The sequence below is a fragment of the Macrobrachium rosenbergii genome, chromosome 43, assembly GCF_040412425.1.
Source record: "Macrobrachium rosenbergii isolate ZJJX-2024 chromosome 43, ASM4041242v1, whole genome shotgun sequence".
In the NCBI taxonomy this organism is placed as follows: Eukaryota; Metazoa; Arthropoda; class Malacostraca; order Decapoda; family Palaemonidae; genus Macrobrachium; species Macrobrachium rosenbergii.
The window spans coordinates 30749125-30769124 of NC_089783.1; the positions used below are offsets into that span (position 1 = coordinate 30749125).

The 20000-nt window shown below is 38.4% G+C and overlaps 1 protein-coding gene across 16 annotated transcripts in view; it reads right to left on the reverse strand.

Annotated features, from left to right (window-relative positions):
* LOC136828730 (uncharacterized) overlaps positions 1-20000 on the reverse strand; it is a 560019-nt gene that overhangs the window by 249275 nt on the left and 290744 nt on the right. For all 16 annotated transcript variants that reach the window (XM_067086897.1, XM_067086900.1, XM_067086899.1 and 13 more), the window contains 2 exons: positions 2684-2852; positions 1475-1583 (listed from right to left, as the gene is read on the reverse strand). In XM_067086897.1, coding sequence (XP_066942998.1) covers positions 1475-1583; positions 2684-2852 — 278 coding nt within the window. The remainder of the gene's footprint in view (positions 1-1474; positions 1584-2683; positions 2853-20000) is intronic.

Consider the following 20000-nt stretch of genomic DNA (forward strand, 5'->3'; position numbering starts at 1 on the left):
GGTTTATATAATAAATTTACCAAATTAACTGAAGAGTAAAACGGGCAAGTTACATATAAGGGTACCGTTTTTTTTTTTTTTTTAGATTCGATTGAAAAATTCTGTGAATTATTAAAAGCAAAAAACTGGAAAGTCATATTAGGAGGGACTCAATACTTACTAGAAACACGAAAGTCCCTTCATGCCATCAGAGTTTAGTAGGCCTACGCCCTGCGTAAGTCAAATATCCAATCATAATATAGTATCAAGCCTCATAATCTTATTATCCGAACGAGAAAACTGACCACATACGTGACTTCACTATTAATAATAACTTCACAAAATGCACCATCTAATATTCTCATTTTTAGTTTTGCTGACCCAGCACCTCAGAAAAAAAAAATGAATTGTACTGGAGGAAGCCAATGCAAAGAAGAAGGATAAAGAACAAGTGATCCCAGGACAAAAGATGCAAACAGACTGATGCTGCTGGAGGAGAATGCCGCCTTGCATCGACGGAGAGAACATTCCAAAAAAGGAAACACGCAAGGCAGCCCTGCGTGACACAATGAACTCTTTAACTACCTGATTTTTCAGTATGTCTGAGTGCATCTAGTAAAAGAAATACCCAAATTACTGGAGAATGAAGTTAAGATTTCTGTATGCTGGCCGTTGTATTTACAGAACTACGGTGAACGCATGCAGCATATTCTTTATACCCTTCTATACCTAAAAATACTCACGGCTGACCCTCTCACCCAATAATGGAATTCAACAAACTCTTCCTCTAATCTTCCACCCCCATTTCTGCACATACGATTAAGGGTGATTAAAATGGTGATGAAGAAAGAATGGCAATCATAAATATAAGAATGGAAAGAAACCATTAACTGACTGAATTACAAGTGAGATATTGCATTAACGTCATGGCAACCTGGCACAATAACTAAATGGCCGACAAATGTATTAAAGATATGTCTAGATGGGGAAAATTCCAAAATACCGAGATTTATACCTTGCATTTGAAGGTCAAGACATTTCACAGCTAACAAAAGTTGAAACTGATGACTACTAAAGTGACCTACTGTAGTACCCGCTAGTCGCCGACCGGAAATTTTGCCCTATTTTGCCTGTGTTTATGTTTATGTCTTCTGTTTATCTTTATGGTATTTGCCGTCTTTTGCTTTTGTTTTTACGTTCATCCCCAAGGAGCTGGTACTAAACGCGGCGCCAATTTTGCGCGTAAAATGATAGTTAGTTACCAAAACCAAAGGGGCGCGGTAGTAGTCTTCAGTTTTATCTTACGTTATTCAATATAACTTACATCCTACAAGAAACTGTAGTACTCATCGCAGTTTATGAGAAAATGCTCCTTTATGGTTGGCAATGGTAATGGGACATACATATAACAGAAGTCTCCCATCCACTACGTTCTCTCATTGACAACACAACTCAAAGAAAACGTACACTCAAGCCAATACAATGGGGTACTTACCCGTCTTGTTTCGATCTCGAGATTGAGCTTGCGAAGTTTTTCCTTCTTGAGCGAATCGCCGAGGACCGGTTCGCACACGAAGTATCGGGAACTTCGAATCCCGTCGTCTCTGCAAAAGAAATAAGACAAACAATATATTGCCACCATCATATTTTATTTAAGCCCTGAAAAAGCAAAGTATGAATAGAGAGAGAGAGAGAGAGAGAGAGAGAGAGAGAGAGAGAGAGAGAGAGAGAGAGAGAGAGAGAGAGAGAGAGAGAGAGATATTAGAAAAGGAAACTAAACAACCAATACTATTATACACAGGTCTCCTCTATATTCAAATAAAATTCTCATGCATACACATACTCACAGACGTCAAGAAAATAGAAAATAACATTTCATTTCAAGAACTGAAATTCGTGCTTGCTTCTTTAGCTGCTTCTACGCTTTCACTAACATTATAAATACCCACCTGGCCCATTTATGTTACTAGGTTTGGCCTTCTGACCTTAAATTCCTTCATGTATCCAGTGTTTTTATTAACCCACTGTCTGAGTTAATCATATCCAATAATTCTTTGTTTATTTTCTTCATTTTTCCGTTCTCCTTAAAATTTCTAAAGTCCTGCTCTCTCTCTCTCTCTCTCTCTCTCTCTCTCTCTCTCTCAAACACACCGGCAGGACGAGCAAAGAAACCTACAATAATTTACGACTGTCAATGAACGTTCTACATAGCTACTAGTCTGTTGTCAGAGAGAAGAATGATGGCATTCTATCACGAAGATCATCGTTGCAAAGCAACACTACATGTTTGAGTCTTCGGTATAAAAGCTTTCACAGGCACATCACCTGCACCGCAGTAGTTACTGTGGCAAACAACGATCAAGTACTGGATTCAATTAAATATTCCCCAGATACGATACTGACGAAAGGCTTATTATTATCATTATTCAGATGAACCATATTCGTTTGGAACACGCCCAGAGGGGCCACTGACTGGAACTTCAAGCTTCCAAAGAATATGGTGTACATTAGGAAGAAGAAAGAGGAAGTAAAGGGAACTGAAGAAAGAGGAGGTAAAGGGAAATGTAGAAAGAAGAGATATCGCTTATTAAAAAACAAAAAATAAATTAAATTGATAAATGATAAGCAAGAGCTTTCTCTCCCTCTCAAAAAACATTTTCACGAACAGAATTCACACCTCATTCTTTCTCTTCTCGTGACTCACCTGAGTCTATCGATCTCCCTCATGATATGAACAGGTGTTTCGATGGCGTCTTGATACAGAGTGACGAGTTCCGGGGGGCGCGACCCTTCCGTGAAGAGGGCCTTCTCTTCGGTCTCCTTGTGAGTGAAATGGTCGCGTCTCTCGCTGAAACTTCTCAGGTCACCTTCGGCTGAAAATAAGACCACAGATTATAAGAAGAGGGCAATCAATTCTTCAACATTTAGGATAAAAATACATACTAATTTTTTACTGAAAAATTCATATACAGTTAAGAGAAAACTGATTTCCGTTGAAACGAAAAGAGCATTCAGAAAAGGAATTTATAACTAGAGAAAAAAAAAATTTAAAAACTATAAAAGCCCATGCATATTGCACAAACAAAATATACAAAAAACCATTTTCACACAGACATAAAAATACATGACATCTAATGTGGTTTGAAGACCAGCAAAATCCCCAATGCGTAACTTGCTAAGGAGGAGAAGCAGATCTGACGGCAGGCAGTAAGGAAATATTTGACCACCTGTTTTCATATCACAAGGGAAGTCTTGACTAATTCATTATCGGATGTCGATGGCATTTCTCATGCAAATAAATGGATAACAGAAATGATACATACACAAAAAAAATGAAGTGGAGCCAGTTTTACAAATCTCTCTCTCTCTCTCTCTCTCTCTCTCTCTCTCTCTCTCTCTCTCTCTCTCTCTCCGACAGAACAGTTCACAGAATAACCTTGCCAGCACAACAGCAGCATTATGCAAATCGAACACCCACTACCTGAATACACACACACACACTCATCTGTACGTACCACAGAACCCCCAGTAGTGTCATAATGTTGCCTTGATAAATGTTCTTTCATAAGCCAGAACCAGCGCCCAACACAACGTCCTTCCCAGGGCAACATCATCCTCCTCCCCCCTACCCAGCCTCCTTCCACCCCTGCAGGAGTAACTGATCATCTTGACCAATCCCGCAAATGCCATTACCCCCAGCCCGAAGTCACCAGAGAAAGTGCAGTACGCAATACTCTTTTTTTTTTTTTTTATTCACTTCTCCAAGAGTCGTTAAGCAGCTTTTTTTTTTTTACTGCACTTGGCGATACTTCAGGCAACATGTAAAACACACATGTGTATATATATTATATGTATGTGTACTGTATATATGCATGCATACGTACACACACACACACACACACACACACACACACACACACATATATATATATATATATATATATATATATATATATATATATATATATATATATATATATATATATATGATTTCTTTATTCTAATCGATTCATCAAATGGACTTTTCCAAACCAACGAAAGACAATGAGCATTCTTCCAAGCACAGTCAACGGCAAGGGTTGCCCAAACAAATAACCATGAGTGGGACCGGGGAAGACGAAAATGAAGAGCTTCGGTCTTAACCCACTTTTCTGAATGCAATCTGAACCAGGTGGAAAAATAAAAACTGGATTCATTACAGGCTGTGTGGAATATAATCCTATCTATAAAATCTAAATAACAGACAATTAACAAGGATTCATTAAACTTCATGTGGAATGGAATGGAATGCAATATAAAATTTTGGCCAAAGAACAAGCGCTAGGCTCTATCATAATTCAGCGCTGACAAGGTAATTAATAGTATAAGGTTTGAAAGTGTAACAGGAGAAAAACCTCGCAGAGAAAATTTGTTAGGAGAGGGTGGAAAGGGAATATGAAAGGATGTACAATAAAAATGAATGAAAGGAGTTGCAGCTAATTGCCGATAGGACACTGCAAAGAAACTGCAGTAATGCATACAGTCCACCATGTGAGTTGCACTGACGGCACTACTCGCCTACCGGGTTAAACTTCGTTTGGTACATATTTTAATTTGTTCTTCACATATAAACATCCTGAGTAATTATAAAGCTTAGTTTGCCATGCAATATCATTTCTCTTTTTTTTTTCTTGCATTCCATTAGGTCACAAATTCCTCACAGCTCATGCTTTGGAACTAAAGAGATATTTGTTTTCCACCAATAAAAAATGAAGGACGATTGCTAAAAAGTTCAACATTATGAAGCGAATGTGATCATGTACAGTGGTGAAAAGTGACGTCAGCACAAAAGTTTTTATGTGAAACTGAGCATGTCTCCATGGCTCGTTTCTGTTCCCAAGCCAACAGAGGTGAAATAATTCTTTTTAAATTTCCCACAGATGAGATTTTGAGATTAAACCAAGCAAATGAATGCTCACACGAACTTGCACATAATAAAAGACGAGTTAACCTTACAAAACAGAAAAACTGATGTCCTATAGACTCAACCGCATATAATTTTTTGCATAAAACCACTAATCATAAACTAGAGGAACTGCTACTGGCAATAGCTAATTTAGACCTCAAGGAAAAAAAAAAGCATCAGTAGCCCTGACACCACATTCACTAAACAGACATTTCAAATACTGCCATTATCATTTGACTTGCATTCTTTGATATCATTTTAAGATTTACCCAACAATGCAATCTGAACATATCCCACATTTTCATTAATATGAACCGTTAACGTGTAGAGATCACTCTGCTTTTCCAGTTGAATAATTATCCAGTGCGTATGTTATACAGTATATTCAAGTTGTTAATCTTTTTTTACTGAGTGATAAGAGAATTCGGGAACAGAGCAACACATTAGATGCAAGCTTGTATGATAAGAAACACAATCTGAACTTGAGTGTGGAATTCATGGCATCTTTAGATGGCAAAAATGTTCACAGGCGGTGATCAAGAAAAGCTGCATAGTCTGCACAATCAGTTTGAAATAATTACCACGATATGGTTATTCACTCAAACTGTTTCTAGAAAGAGCAAGGTCAAGAAGGCAAATGGGGCCCAAAAGACTGAAAACGAATAATTGTATGGTGGGTGGAAGAATGAAGGTAAATTATCTTTTAACTGATTGCTGAAATAATCCTGGGGTATACAAAGGGAAAGTTAAAAGAAAGTTCTTATTGGAAGTGAAGTGCGGATATAGGACGTGAGAAAGTAAAAAAGTATTGAGATCACTTGTTTTTCGTTGTCTTATCAGAGCAAAAAATCCTGCAAAATGTAAAAATCCACTGGCACGCTGAAACCTTAAGTCACTCTGTAAAATAAAAAAAAAATGTTTAGCAAAAGTGTCTGCACTGCAGGAGCTGAAAGTACAATGAAGGATTTCCCGTAATGTCAGACACTTTGCTTTCTGTTGGGGCTGGTGGTGGTGGTGGTGGTGGTGGTGGTGGTGGGGAGGGGAGTTCGTTTTGTTTCGGTTACTGGGAGAGGGGGGGCGGGTTTAGGATGTGGTTTGAATGCATATGTTTACTTGGAACTGCTGCTTTAATATTAAGTTACAAAGTCTATTTGCTTTCTAAAATTCTCAGAAATTAATTACCAATAATTATGGTTCAATATTCAACTTTCTTGTAATTTTTCGATAAAAGTACACCATTTGCATTACATTTCATATCCAAACATCTTGTTTTACCTTGTTGAAGTGACAGTCAACTTTATAATTTATCCCGTATCATGGGAATTAAATTTACACATGCATATTTCAATAAGAATTATTACATCGAGCATAAAATCCATATATACTCCTCTTCTGCCTCAATGGATGAAGATCCAAATGAAAGAAATCTTCATTTACAACACAGAGCATCCTTCTAAGGAGTGAGATGAACGGACCTCCGTCTCAGATACAATCTTCCAATTTCCATTTCTAGTAGAGAACAGTTCCATTACCTTCAACAGCCTTAAGAAGAACAAGATGATAATACATATTGAAGCCCAGAACGAGGTGCTAACTGAACCACCAATTGCAAATGAAACGCCCCCAACAAGTTCCATTAGCATTCAAATATTGAAATCACTTACGCCCAAAAGTACACGGCGCCCCAGTCTCGCCAAACCTCTGATTAGAACTGAGACACTGAGATGGCCTCTTAGCAGAAGAGGAGAGGAGCTGCTGGAGAGGAGAGGGGAGACTGAAAATGAGAGAGAAAGAGAGAAGGAGAGAGAGGGAGAGAGAGAGAGAGAGAGAGAGAGAGAAGAGGGTGAAAGAAGATAAAGCACTCAGCACGGGCCAAAAAGAAGCCTTACTCACGCCTTACTCTAACCCTACTCATGAGACAAGGAACATAAAACCGTCGAAGGCAACATGACACCCCAGGCTCCCTCCTTTAGCGCACACACACGTACACATCACACACAAACATACATACAACATCTCGACAGGGAAAAGATGAAGAAGGCAATCTCCATTTTAGTATTCAGCCGCAGTGATATTCAAGATTAAAGGACACGCTTTGTAAGGTGGATATTGTACTTGTCTTATTCAAACCTTAATGCACACCACACTTATATACATATATACATATATACGTGCGTGGGTGTGTTTGTGTGCGCGTGCGTGCGTGGGCTGTTTAATTCATGGAAATCATCAACACTACTGAATCTAAAACTTAAGATTCCCACAACTAATTTACTGGCTAGAAGTGCAGGTGAACTTTAACATCCGAAACAATGAAATTCCTAAATACATTGAAACATCTGTACAAATTTAATAAATTTCACGTATATGAAAATCTAAAAAAACAAATTAAAAAACTAAAAAGTAATAAAAAATAAATAAAAGTAAAAATAAAACAAATGTAAATTAAGAAAATATTTCCTGATTTGGTAACCTTTTATCATTTGCAAAATAATTATGAGAAAGTTAACTCTAGAATGAATTACGGGTCTATTTGTATCAATTACTGTTGTTTGTGAGTTTGTACGTCTATTTTTATGTCTAGTAGAAGCGATCATTTTCGAATACTAGTAAGGAAAACTAATACAAACCGGGATAACTTAAGTGTAAGATCCATCCACCATCAACATCTCTTCTGAATAGGAACCGTTCTGGTATCAAGTTCCTTGAACGTGTTCTCGTAATTGCCTTACACAGTATCACTTACGGAAGCTCTATTAAAGATTGTAGAAATGAAATTGCGTATGATTGGGAAGGGGATAAGCTGCTCGAAGCCATATCACCTTTTTCTGAAGCATTTTGTGAAGGCTAAATAGGTTGGATAATTTTCTTTTATTCTTAAGAATATCATCATTGTCATCAAACTGAAATAACTGCCTACTGGTTAGTTTCAAATTTTTTTGATAAAAAATGTCTCAGTTATTGTGAATATCAAACACAGCTTCAAGAAATCAACCTGACAAAAGACGACTTAATGATGTAAATGGGAAATTGTTTAAATAAGGTAACCAAAGTTCTTGGTTCTTGGGAATCCCAAAAGATGGAGGAGAAAAGCAGTCCGAATCCACTTGGGAGGGGTAAGTGCCCTCAAGTGGAAAACCATTCGGCGGTACATGTTTACTCTAGTACTCTTGGTGGCAGCAGGTTTCGTGCTAGTTTTAGAAACGTTTATATATATATATATATATATATATATATATATATATATATATATATATATATATATATATATATATATATATATATATATATATATATATATATATATATATATATATAGACAAAAATATTCCTCCGTAAAACAAGCTTCACGATACACAGCTACCTTCTCCTTTTCTTGTGGCAACATGGTATACCCGAAGCTCTATGTTGGAGAAGAAGAAGAAGAAGATGATGAAGAAAAGAGGGGAGGGGGGATCACACTGGATAAATGATCACCATCATCGTCATAAACATCAGCCAGTTGCTTTTTCTACACAAGGTTAGACGTGAAATGACGTCTGTCCAATCTTCTTTCCTGTGCTCATTCTGGCTGAATTCACATCAGATTCTCGTCTTCAACCCATTCTCTTTCCATGATTTACTAATATTTCCTATAGGTGTTCTCCTTCCTGCAATTATCATATTTCTTGCCTTCCAATCTAACTCTTCCTCTTCCCTTCTCATCACCTGTTCAAGCCATTATCAGTCTTTGAGATCTGTTATGTTTCAGACTTTGGAAACCATGTCGCTCCGCCACTTTAAAAGTCCTATTTTATCCAAAAAACTTAATTATTAAACGTCGTGACATTTACATTGATCTCTATCACAGTTTATGAGTGTTTAAGGGGGAAAATGCTATAATTATTTTTATGCTGATCTCTGACATTGGAAAAATACTTAGTTAAAAGATATTTCAGGAAAGTAATCATTATCCCTTAAGGTACCCACACACCTAATTTCATCTAATTCACGGTAAAAAAAAAAAGTGATAAAATAAATTTACACTGGAAAATAGGTAGTAAAAAATATTTTTGAAAACAACCAAAACGCTCCATGGTACCTTCCAACCAAGTTTCATCAGAAACTGGGAAAAATAAGATATTTACAATTACGTTAACCTCTGACCTTGATAAAGTCAAATTAAAAAATACTTAGAGAAATACTTATAAGCCTCAATGGTAACTACGTATATTTGATTATAATAAGAGAAAAATAAATGTTTGACCATTAAATATTAAATACACTGCCTTCACCAAGTGGTGTCGAATTCTGTAAACCAGAAATCTCTAACTACAACAGCGTCTGCAATCTCGATACAAATTATTTTGGAATTTTGATTTTTGATCTTTATAATTACCCGTAATCTTGATAAATCAGTCAAGATAAAAATCTGCTCACCAATTTTTATCAAAATCAGAACAAAATGGAAAGACGACTATAAATAATAACAACAATTTAAACCTTCCATTTTATTTAGGAGAGTCAAGTTAAGTCTTATAAAAATCGCGTATGCTGATGTACAAGGGGACTCCAGCCTTACTTCGACGCTTCGATATCAATGTTTTAATGTTTGGAATCTCAATTAGAAAATGTGTCTAAGATTCCCCATGGAATCTCAAAAACCTAAAATCAATGAAAAGAATAAAGAAAACATCTGGTTTTCAAATCTTTTACAAATTAAAATGTTATGGTACGATTAGTTTTTTAAACAATGGATGCTGAATCTCTATGTGAATGTGCACCCTTTTATCCAAATTTCTATTCTTTTCAGTAAGAAAAGCTACAGCACCGTAAAACACACACATATGAATAATTATGGGAATCGTAACCAAATACATAAAAGCATGAAGGTGTATCTATTCGTTTAAACTACACTTACAAATACAAACTGGAATAAATTTGATAAATGTCATTGAAAAAAACCTTGGATTCTACAGCAATTATATTCACAAGAATATCTTTTAAACCCCCTCACTAATACAAAAGTAACCTTATTTGCTAATATTCCATGAAAATATCCACGAACGCTCTCAATCATTTGAATGACGATTATTCACTTTCAGTCAATTTTAAGTTATCGTGCAGTTTACGAAGTCATGTTTAAAGATACGGAGACTTTATTCATATGCCGGGTGGCCATTCAACGGTTACCAGAAAACAAAAGAGTTGAGGAGTGTGTGTGCTTAATCCCTCTAATCTCTGGGAGAATAAAAGCAGGAACAACAATTTTTCGAGGACAGTCGTGCTATATCGATGTACTTCTACTGTCGCTCACTACCGGGAATTGGCGAAGATTTTGGGAGAACTCACCCCGCCCTCTCTCTCTCTCTCTCTCTCTCTCTCTCTCTCTCTCTCTCTCTCTCTCTCTCTCTCTCTCTTCTCTCCTTCCTGTATTATCATTATCCTTATCATCAGAACTGCGTTAAAAAAGTTACTTCTTAAGGAAGCTTCCATACATACATACATACATACATACATACATACATACATACATATATATATATATATATATATATATATATATATATATATATATATATATATATATATATATATATATATATATATATATATATATATATATATATATATATATATACATATATATATATACATATATATATACATATATATATATATATATATATATATATATATATATATATATATATATATATATACAGTATATATATATATATATATATATATATATATATATATATATATATATATATGTATATATATACTGCATATATATGCAGAGCATCGATGGCCAGGTCAGTTACAGCAACAGCTCGGACAACTTAGACGTCTGTGTCACGGGTTCAAATCTGCAGCCAACCGGTCAGAGAGGCGGACACTTTGTTATCCATGTAGACACCTCAGGATTATGTATGTAATCAACGGATAAGTTTGCTTAAAGCAAATGGGTGTTACAGACTAATACACACACAAACAAAGCCACTCCAACATCTTCTAAAAACATAACAGACACCTCACCACACGTCTTGACTGTCGACCTAACCGTGCAACGACTCCTCGCTGCTGGGAGAAAGGGTGCTGGTAACTGGTACAATACATGTACATAAGCTACCAGGGTCTAAGCGATGACAGGCAGGGCAGCTGATCGAGACTAGAGTCTACCCCAAAACCAAATCAAACTCCTTCAAAGAAGGCATCGTGCTTACCCCATACAAATGGGAAAACAAGCACGTTAAAAGAAGAAGAATATACTGTATATATGTGTATATATATATATATATATATATATATATATATATATATATATATATATATATATTATATATATACACACATATATATACATATATACATATATATATATATATATATATATATATATATATATATATATATATATATATATATATATATATATATTATATATATACACGCACATATACATAACCCATTCCGAAAAGGGGTTAGCAGGGTCCCTGAGTTCTGTAGATCACATGGACAGATCATGGATGGGAACAAAGAGGTCCTCTGCCATATAAACGCATATGTAAGGTGCCTCAGGTAACAACCCCCATTACACCCCCCCAATGTCGCTGGCCACTTGGTGTCAGTGCATCGGAATGTAATTGGTTCCGGAGGCCTGGTAGAAGGAATCATCCAATGATGGAACAGCGGGGGTATGGGGAAATGAGGAGAATGCCAGGGCATGGCTCTGGCCACAGGAGAGTTCGCTTTGTCCCCTCAGCATCAGTGGGTGTGTCCTGCAGTCGGATCACCATCCTCCACTTGAGCCTTTACTGTCACGTTGCTTTTAATTATTAGTAGCTCAATACAGTAGATAATGAGCCCACTGTAATTTTCTCTAAATTATAGCTACCATGTTAATTTAAACCAGAGAGTTTGATTTCTGCATATCCCACAGTAAGATTAGAATCCCACGTGGCCCGGATAGGGTCATAATTTTGGTTTCAGGTGTGTGGGGTATCTTTTACAATGCACTAATTATCCATTTTTAGCCAACTGTGGGCCACTGCATTTGTGCCAAACCAATAATTAACCGTGGAGTGATATTAAACTGAGTCACGATGGCATATAATACGAGGAGCAAGAGTTCCTACACGCATGACAAAGACAAAGAAGACGAGAGAGACAGTAGGGAAGTAGAAGTTAGTCCGGCGAAAGGTGGGGAAGACAGTGTGATAGACGATCAAAACGAAAGAGCTTTATGGAAGGAATTCAAGGAGTGGAGATGGCAGCAGGGCAGAAACCAGACGAATTTGAGTGAAACAAACAGTAGCATACTGTCAGGAATTTGAAACAGCGATGTGCAATTAATGGATCTATGTTGGCAGGTAACGGTAGTAGCAGGAATGGAATGTTCAGTTCTCCGTCGGGGATTGTAATGCAACCTCCAACACCAGCCAGTGTAGTGAAGAAACTTCCCATTCCGTTATGCCAATCCCTGACTTCGATAATTCAAGGCCCAAAGAAGACTTCCTGTTGATCAAAGCCTTCATTAAGACTGTCGTAAGTGCTATCAGTGGGTGGACCAATGCAGAGAGAATTGTGCATACCACCGCGAAGATGACTGGGGCCATTACCTGACGCTTTGCCCTGAAAAAGGACAAAAGGGAAATATGGGCCAGCTATAGTGCGGAATTATGTGTTGGGGAGAGCATCACCGAGTATGTCATCCGAATTTCAAGTAACTATGACAGCTTGGCCCCTGAAGCAGAACAGACAGTGGAGGAAGAAGAGGAGGACTATGATTCCCTTGGCGCAGTGGGCACTGGACAAAGAGAGACGACTACAAGCAGAGGAGAGGGCATTGTCCTACCACCCACCCATTGTCACTGCTGCTGCCCGTCCCTCGACAAAGAAGTGAGCACTCCCAGCCCCATCCAACTCGAGAGGGGCCAGGGGAGGAGGAAGTGCGGTTGCGACAGGTTGGACTCCGTTGGCAGTGCAGGGGAAAGGGCCATATGCATGCCCGATGCCCCTCATATGAACAAAGGCACTGTTACAAATGTAGTGCCACCGGCCATCTAGTCAGCGAGCGTCAAAAAACAACGTAGCGTCGAATATTGTGCCCCTTCCCTCAAGAGGAAGGGGAAGGCGACGGGTAAGGGGAGGATGAAGTGTACCAGTGAACATTAACCCCTCGGTACCCCACAGGCCAGTGGCAGTGGCGACCATAGGAGAAGTAGTGGGCCCCGTGGAGGCAGTGCCACCTCCAGTCAGCCTGTAGGTGATGCTTCCCCTACCAGTGACAGCTCCCTCTGACCAACAGGTGTGTGTAACTGGGGGGGGGGAGAACAAAGCAGACGTCCCACCTCCTCTCACCCTCTTGCTAGCGTGGGGATTCGGTTCCTGTTCTTGACGTGGAAATTTGAACAGGAACATACCATGCCTTAATGGACAGTGGAGCGTGCTTTTCTTTGATCGAGGAATGCCTAGTGACTGGCGTCATTATGGAGTTGAAGGGATGTCTGTTGTTAAATGCTGTGAGTGGTCATTAGATAATGCTCCAAAGAACGGTGACCCAACAGATATCCCTAGGAGGACGTGTCATGACCCACAAAATCCATTTTGTACTGACAACTCACATGGGAGGAATTTCCATCCTTCTGGGATGGGAGGGGGAAGTGGAAGTGTCGATGCCAGTGGGAACTGGGTTGTACCAACAACTTCTCGTCTTGGGAGAGCGATGACCTTGTGTCAAAGTAGCCCGGGCAGCCAAGGGGGATATAGGCGTGGTGCCCGCCAGCCCTGAGATAGGGGAGGTAATCCCTCCCTCCCAACTTTACCTCCTACCCGTCGTCTCAGCACAAAAGCTCAAAGAAGGTACATATATATATTAATCCCCATAACAAGTGGGTGGACTATGTGATGCCATGGGTCACTACCATCGTCAATGGAAAGGCGAATGTACCCTTTGTTAATGTATGTAGTCATAGGTTAGAATTGAGCAGTGGGTCTCTTTGTGATTTAGAAGTGTGCGCCATTGTAACAGCCAATAACACAGTGTCGGCCTTGACTACACAGAGTCAAAGTCATGGCAAATCACGGCTTAGAAGACTACTGCAAACAGCTGTCAAAGCAATGCCTTTGAATTACAGCAGATATATAGGAGATATAGTAAGGGACTACCACGATGTAGTGGCGATTGGAGATGAGCCCTCAGGGAAAATTGATAAGTTACTTTTTAATGAGAAGTTACTTTTTAAAACAGAGACGGGAGATCATCCCCTATTTGAACTAAGCCTCACAGAACTGCTGCATGCCACGAACAAGTAAATCGGGGAAACAATAAATCAACTGCAAGATCAGGGTATTACTCAAGAAAGAGAGTCTCCTTGGGCTTCTCCAATCGTTTTACTTAAGAAGAAAGATTGTGTGTTGATTATAGGCGACTGACTGCCATTATGAAAGATAATGCCTACCCACAGCCCTCGATCGAAGAGCTTTTGCTTAAAGTAAGGGAGAGTAAATTTTTCACCATGCTGGATCTCAAGTCAGGCTATCATCAAATTCCCTTTATTATAGCAAATAATCGGTTATGTGAATATAATTTCCTTCCCTTTGGATTAAAGCATGTAATGATGTCAGTTTTAGCTTCCATAACAGGCCATGGAGTTTTTGTATACCTAGATGATATCATTGTAATCGATGCCATCGTAGAGGAGCATATAGCTAACTTCTTAGAGGTTTTAGAGGTGTTAAGGCACCATGGCATGAAAATTAATTTACAAATATGTAAATTTTTCCAGGCCAAAGTAGAATTCTTGGGACACATAGTAACTCCTGAAGGTTTTAAGCCTTGTGCCGATAAAGTCATAGCAATTAAAGTATTTCCACAGCCTAAACTTCCTTTGTGTCATGGGATATTGCCGTAAATTTATCAGAAACTTGGGCAAGTGGCAAGACCATTAGATGTATTAAGGAAGAACCTGATTTCCAGTGGGGTGAGAAGTAACAAGATGCTTTTCAGAAATCAAAAGATGCCCTTGTGAGCAATGAACTATTGGCTTACCCGAGGTTCGATCAGCCGCTTATAGTGACCACAGATGGGAGTGATGTTGTGATTGGAGGGGTAATATCTCAGATTGATGATGTTTGTTTTGCATCACCAGTGTTAAAAGGGGTAGAGAGAAATTATAGTACCTTCAATCGAGAAGCTTTGGCAGTCTTATGGTTACTGGAGAGACACCACTATTTTTTATTGGGACACGAAGTAAAGATTTTCACAGATCACTGTCCGTTAACATACCTGTTCAAGAAGAGTGAGATTACAAATCACCAAGCTCGTTGGATCGAGTGAATTCTATAGTGATATTATAAAGCTCGAGCATATTCCAGGAAGAAGTAATAGGGTGGCAGATGCTCTCTCCAGGAACGTACAACGCATTCTGCAAAGCGCAAGAAAGAACAACAAAAGAAATCTCATAAAAAGGATGGCACAGGCGGTGCCGGTACTACTGCCAGCAACATTACGACAACTCCTAACAGTAACAGTACATCAGATGTGAGCGCGACACATAGAAAACGGGAATCTCATGGGCACTCACAGTTGAGTGGGAGCGGCTGAGACAACAGCTGGTTGAATGCAGGTGGACCTCCGTCCAGGGGATTCCAGAATAACTGCCTGGAGAATGAAAGTGTGGTTGATTTTTGTGGTTGGAGTGTGCGAGAGTTGGTTGAGAATCAGAGTTCTAAAGTCAGGATTAACCAAATGAAGGCCTGTGTGAGAGGTGAAAACAGCGAGTTCCCGAGTTTTGTGCATTTACGAAAGGATGTGTTCTTCATCAAAGGAGACGTCTTATTGTGTAGATATGAGAAAAGGCCTGGTGATATCCGAGCCCGTGTCGTCCTTCCTTGATCTTTAATAGGGAGAGACATACACATGAACCATGTTAGCCCTATGCTGGGCATGTAGGTATAGAGATCCCTTAGAAGAGCCCGTGAGCAAGTCTTTTGGGTTAGCATGTGTAAAGACATAACTAGATCTGTAAGAAATTGTCATGTGTGTAATATGATGAAAAGTCACAGACATGTGATACCGAGGGCCCAATTGTGGACTGCCTGTTAAATGGGATAGAGTACACATGGATGTGGTGGGACCAATACCTTCTGTGCAAGGACAAACTAAATATATTTGTGTGTTTGTGGATGAGCCCACACACTTCAAACATGTGTGTGCAATGGAGAATAAGCCAGCAAGTGAAGTGTATCAGTTCAGGTGTCCAGGATGTTGGTCAGTGACAATGGACGTGAATTCATCAATGAAATGATTCAGGAGTTTACGGCTTATTGGCTGTTGGCCAATGGGCTAGTTGAGTCTCATAATCGTGAAGTGATCAATATCCTACGATACCTAGTGCAGGACAACCCGACTTCATGGTGGTCTCTGCTGCAGAAGGCTGAGCTGGCTATTAACACCGCTTATAACAGCTCATTTAGGGACACCCCCTATTTCCTGATATTTGGGCATGATATCAGACTGCCATACTCAATGGTCTTGAACCATCAACAGGTGCCACTTTACACTGTGAAACAGTACCGGGTTTGGTTTTGTAACATGACCCAAGTGTTCCAAACTACACAGCGACTGCTGTTGAGGGCCAATGAAAAGTATCACGTGAGGTATGATAAACACTTTCGCACACACAATTCCCCAATCCACGTAGGGAACAGAATCTATCTGAGGAGAAAGCAACTGCCGAAAAACAATTGTGAAGGAGATCAAACACCCACTACGGTTATTCAGCATATCCGCACTGGGGCTGTAAGCAAGCATTACCTGTCTCGCACCTGCGTGCAGTATCCGAGTGACCAACAAACCAGTGCCCTCGTACACGGGATTGGCTGGGTATTTGGGAGAAGAGCCAGTGGAACACCTAAGTGCGCAGGTGGGTGCCATGCTGAGAGCACGAGAGTGTGCTCATGAGTCTCTGTCATAAGTAAATGCCATTGCAAAGTGAATGAAAGGGGTTAGTGATCGAAATCTGTGAATGCCGTTCCACGTCCTTCCCTAGAAATCAGAGTCATATCAAAAGTTTTGTGTTTTTATGTTCGTTTTGTTTTTATTTTTTCCCCCAATTATTTTAAGTGTCAATGTCACTGTCTGTGTATCATATGCCTGTGTTTTAATTTTTGTATTGTGGTTATGTCAATTTCTTTGCAACATTTTTATTATTTTTTATGCTTTTGTTTTTTTGTTGTTGTCCCCTATTTTGTGTTGAATTATATACTAACCTGGATGCCAAATTTTCTGTATGATTTCTTTTATGCTACATTTGCACAGGTGCTAAGAGTTTTTGTGCATGATTTATGATTTTTCGTTATTAATATTCTGTGTGGTTGTCTTAGAGGTAATTTGATAATCTGAAATTATGCTTTTTGTTTTGTTTTGTTGAAAAATTCCATTGCTTTTACATTATGTTCTTGTGCCTAATTTTCTAAAAAAAATTTTTTTGTGTCCAGTTCTTTGAGAAAAATTGAGTAGCCTACATTGCAGGGTGCAATGTGATTAAAAAAAATTGATGCCATATTGCCATGATTACCAAGGGCAGTGTTAAAGTGCCATATTATTTTCCTTTTTTTTGTGTTAATAAAGATAATTTGACCTAAACTCTGTTGTATGAAGTATTGTGAGGCGTGTGATTCATTCACTTGTAAGATTTTGGCTTGTAACGCGTATATAATTTTTACTTCAGTCATCTCCCAAATTCTTATATTTTTTATCACATTAAATAATTCAATGATTGACCTTCTTTACTTGATCTAATGAACATATCTGCCACAATAACTTTATTAACACTAAATACGATGGTAGTCTATATATATTGGTCAGAAAAACTAGTACATAAATAATACTGACTAAAAATATTTAAAAGAATAATTATAATCTTCAAGTTGGAAATCATATTGTTCAGACATGGACCTGTAACTATACGGAGACTTGCTGACTAAATGCTCGATTTTATATAGCGTGACGTGGGTTTGTACCATGCAGCTTTTTCCTCGTCTGAGCACCCAAGATATGATATGAAGAATGAATGAAGGAATGTATTTTAGTTATCAGGCGTCGTGACTTCTATGGTCATTCCGATGACTGCTTTTTATTTATTTGATTGTATAAAATTTTGGTTTTCATGCCCAGCACTAAGGCCCTTTCAGCCATTCATCGCTCAAAACAGTGAAAAGAGGGGGTTGGAGTGGTTGGACAGCAAGAAAAAGATACCCAGAAAATAAAGTAACAATTACCGAGGTTGGACAGCATGACTGAAGAAAGGAAGCAGGAATGAAGGTAAAGTAGATGGCTAAACTGTGGGTGCAGTTAGGGGTTGAAGGGACACACTATATGCCCTTTGGTGTCCTAATGCGCACAGTGCACCACGTGAAGTGCACTGACGGAACTATCCACCCTATGAAGACGGTGTTGATATAATAATAATAATAATAATAATAATAATAATAATAATAATAATAATAATAATACACAACGTAAATCAGACGACATTGGCCAGTGGATATGGGGTGTTCTTCAAACTAAAGTATTAAAAAAATGAAATTAAAACAAACGAATTTTGATCAAAGTTCATGAGTAAGTTTTTTTGCAAAAAGACATGTGTTTAAGGATAACTATACGGCAATTACATTTTAGTGACGAAATCCTTAAAAATACATGGGAAAGGAGACTAAAACACAAGTTGCAACAGAATAGAAGAGTTACCCTTACGAAACAAAGCACCACTGCACAACACTAAAGAGAACCGATATTTTGAACGGTAACTGAGATAAAGGCATTGTCATCCATGCAAGACCTCTGGATCTTTTCGTAAATTTACTATTGCAGCGCAACTGATGCACACAAAACTGAAACCGAGCAAGCTAAATTGTCACACGAACGATTGGTATCGACGTCTCCGTAAATATATTCATAAAAAGAAATATTTTTTATTATCATTATTATTTTAGCACCATTGTTTGTATTGCAAAGGGCCATTACACCACCTTCTAGCAGTGGTAAAGGCATTTACCGTACGAATTAAGTCACCAAATTCTATCTAAGTTGCTATAGCAATATTAGTTTCTTTATTCAACTACTCTGTTAAACGAACATTTATTAATTCACTGTAGATCCGGCTATAAAATTGAATGAGCACCTCAAACAAATCTAAGCTAGGATTCCCTAGAGAAAAGATTTCCTCACTTTCAAAACCTCTTCATATCCTTTTACACAACACGCACAGTCCTGCACTAAGCAAAATAACGGCCCCTTTTCTTACACATTCCCAACCTCATCTTCAAGACAGCAAGGTGAATGTTTAATGAATGTAACCTGTGGTCTTCTCCTGACGAGCCTTCTGCACAATAGTAAGATGATGCTGTGTGTCTGCTTATGTGAGATGTTGAAGTGATTCATTCTAAGACAACGGCTTCTCTTTATAGAATAATCATGTAAAACCAAATACATTAACCTGATTTGATATTCTGGGTTAAGGAATAGCATGAGGATATATTCAGCTGCTTATGTCTCTCATATTTGTTTAAACGACAAACTTTCTTCTGCTAACAATCGTGAAGTCTCACATTTTTTACTGTTCCTAACGTGTAGTGCAAGCAGTGTCAGCCCGGAGCCCCCTGAGGTAAATGTACCAAACAATTCAGCTAAAGCAGATCTACAATCAAGTTCCATTCTAAAATGACGGAACAGAGACAGGATTTCCTGTTTATATAATTACCATGGAATTTCTGAGAAAGAAATAGTGTAGGGAATGCAAAGACGGTAATTAGTGCACAATTCGCAATTAAACGGTGAATATCGAACGCTTACCTTGTTCAGTTTTGACATAAATTGTCTGAAACGCGTATTCCAGTATCACTTTCTCCATTCTTTTTTAATGTGAGATCATTTATTTGAAGCAACTATATTGAGGCACTATACTTAGTAGTGCTACCTTTAGCTACAATCATTGTTGTTGTTGTTGTGTGTGTGTGTGTGTGTGTGTGTGTGTGTGTGTGTGTGTGTGTGTGTGTGTGTGTGTGTGTGTGTGTGTGTGTGTGTGTC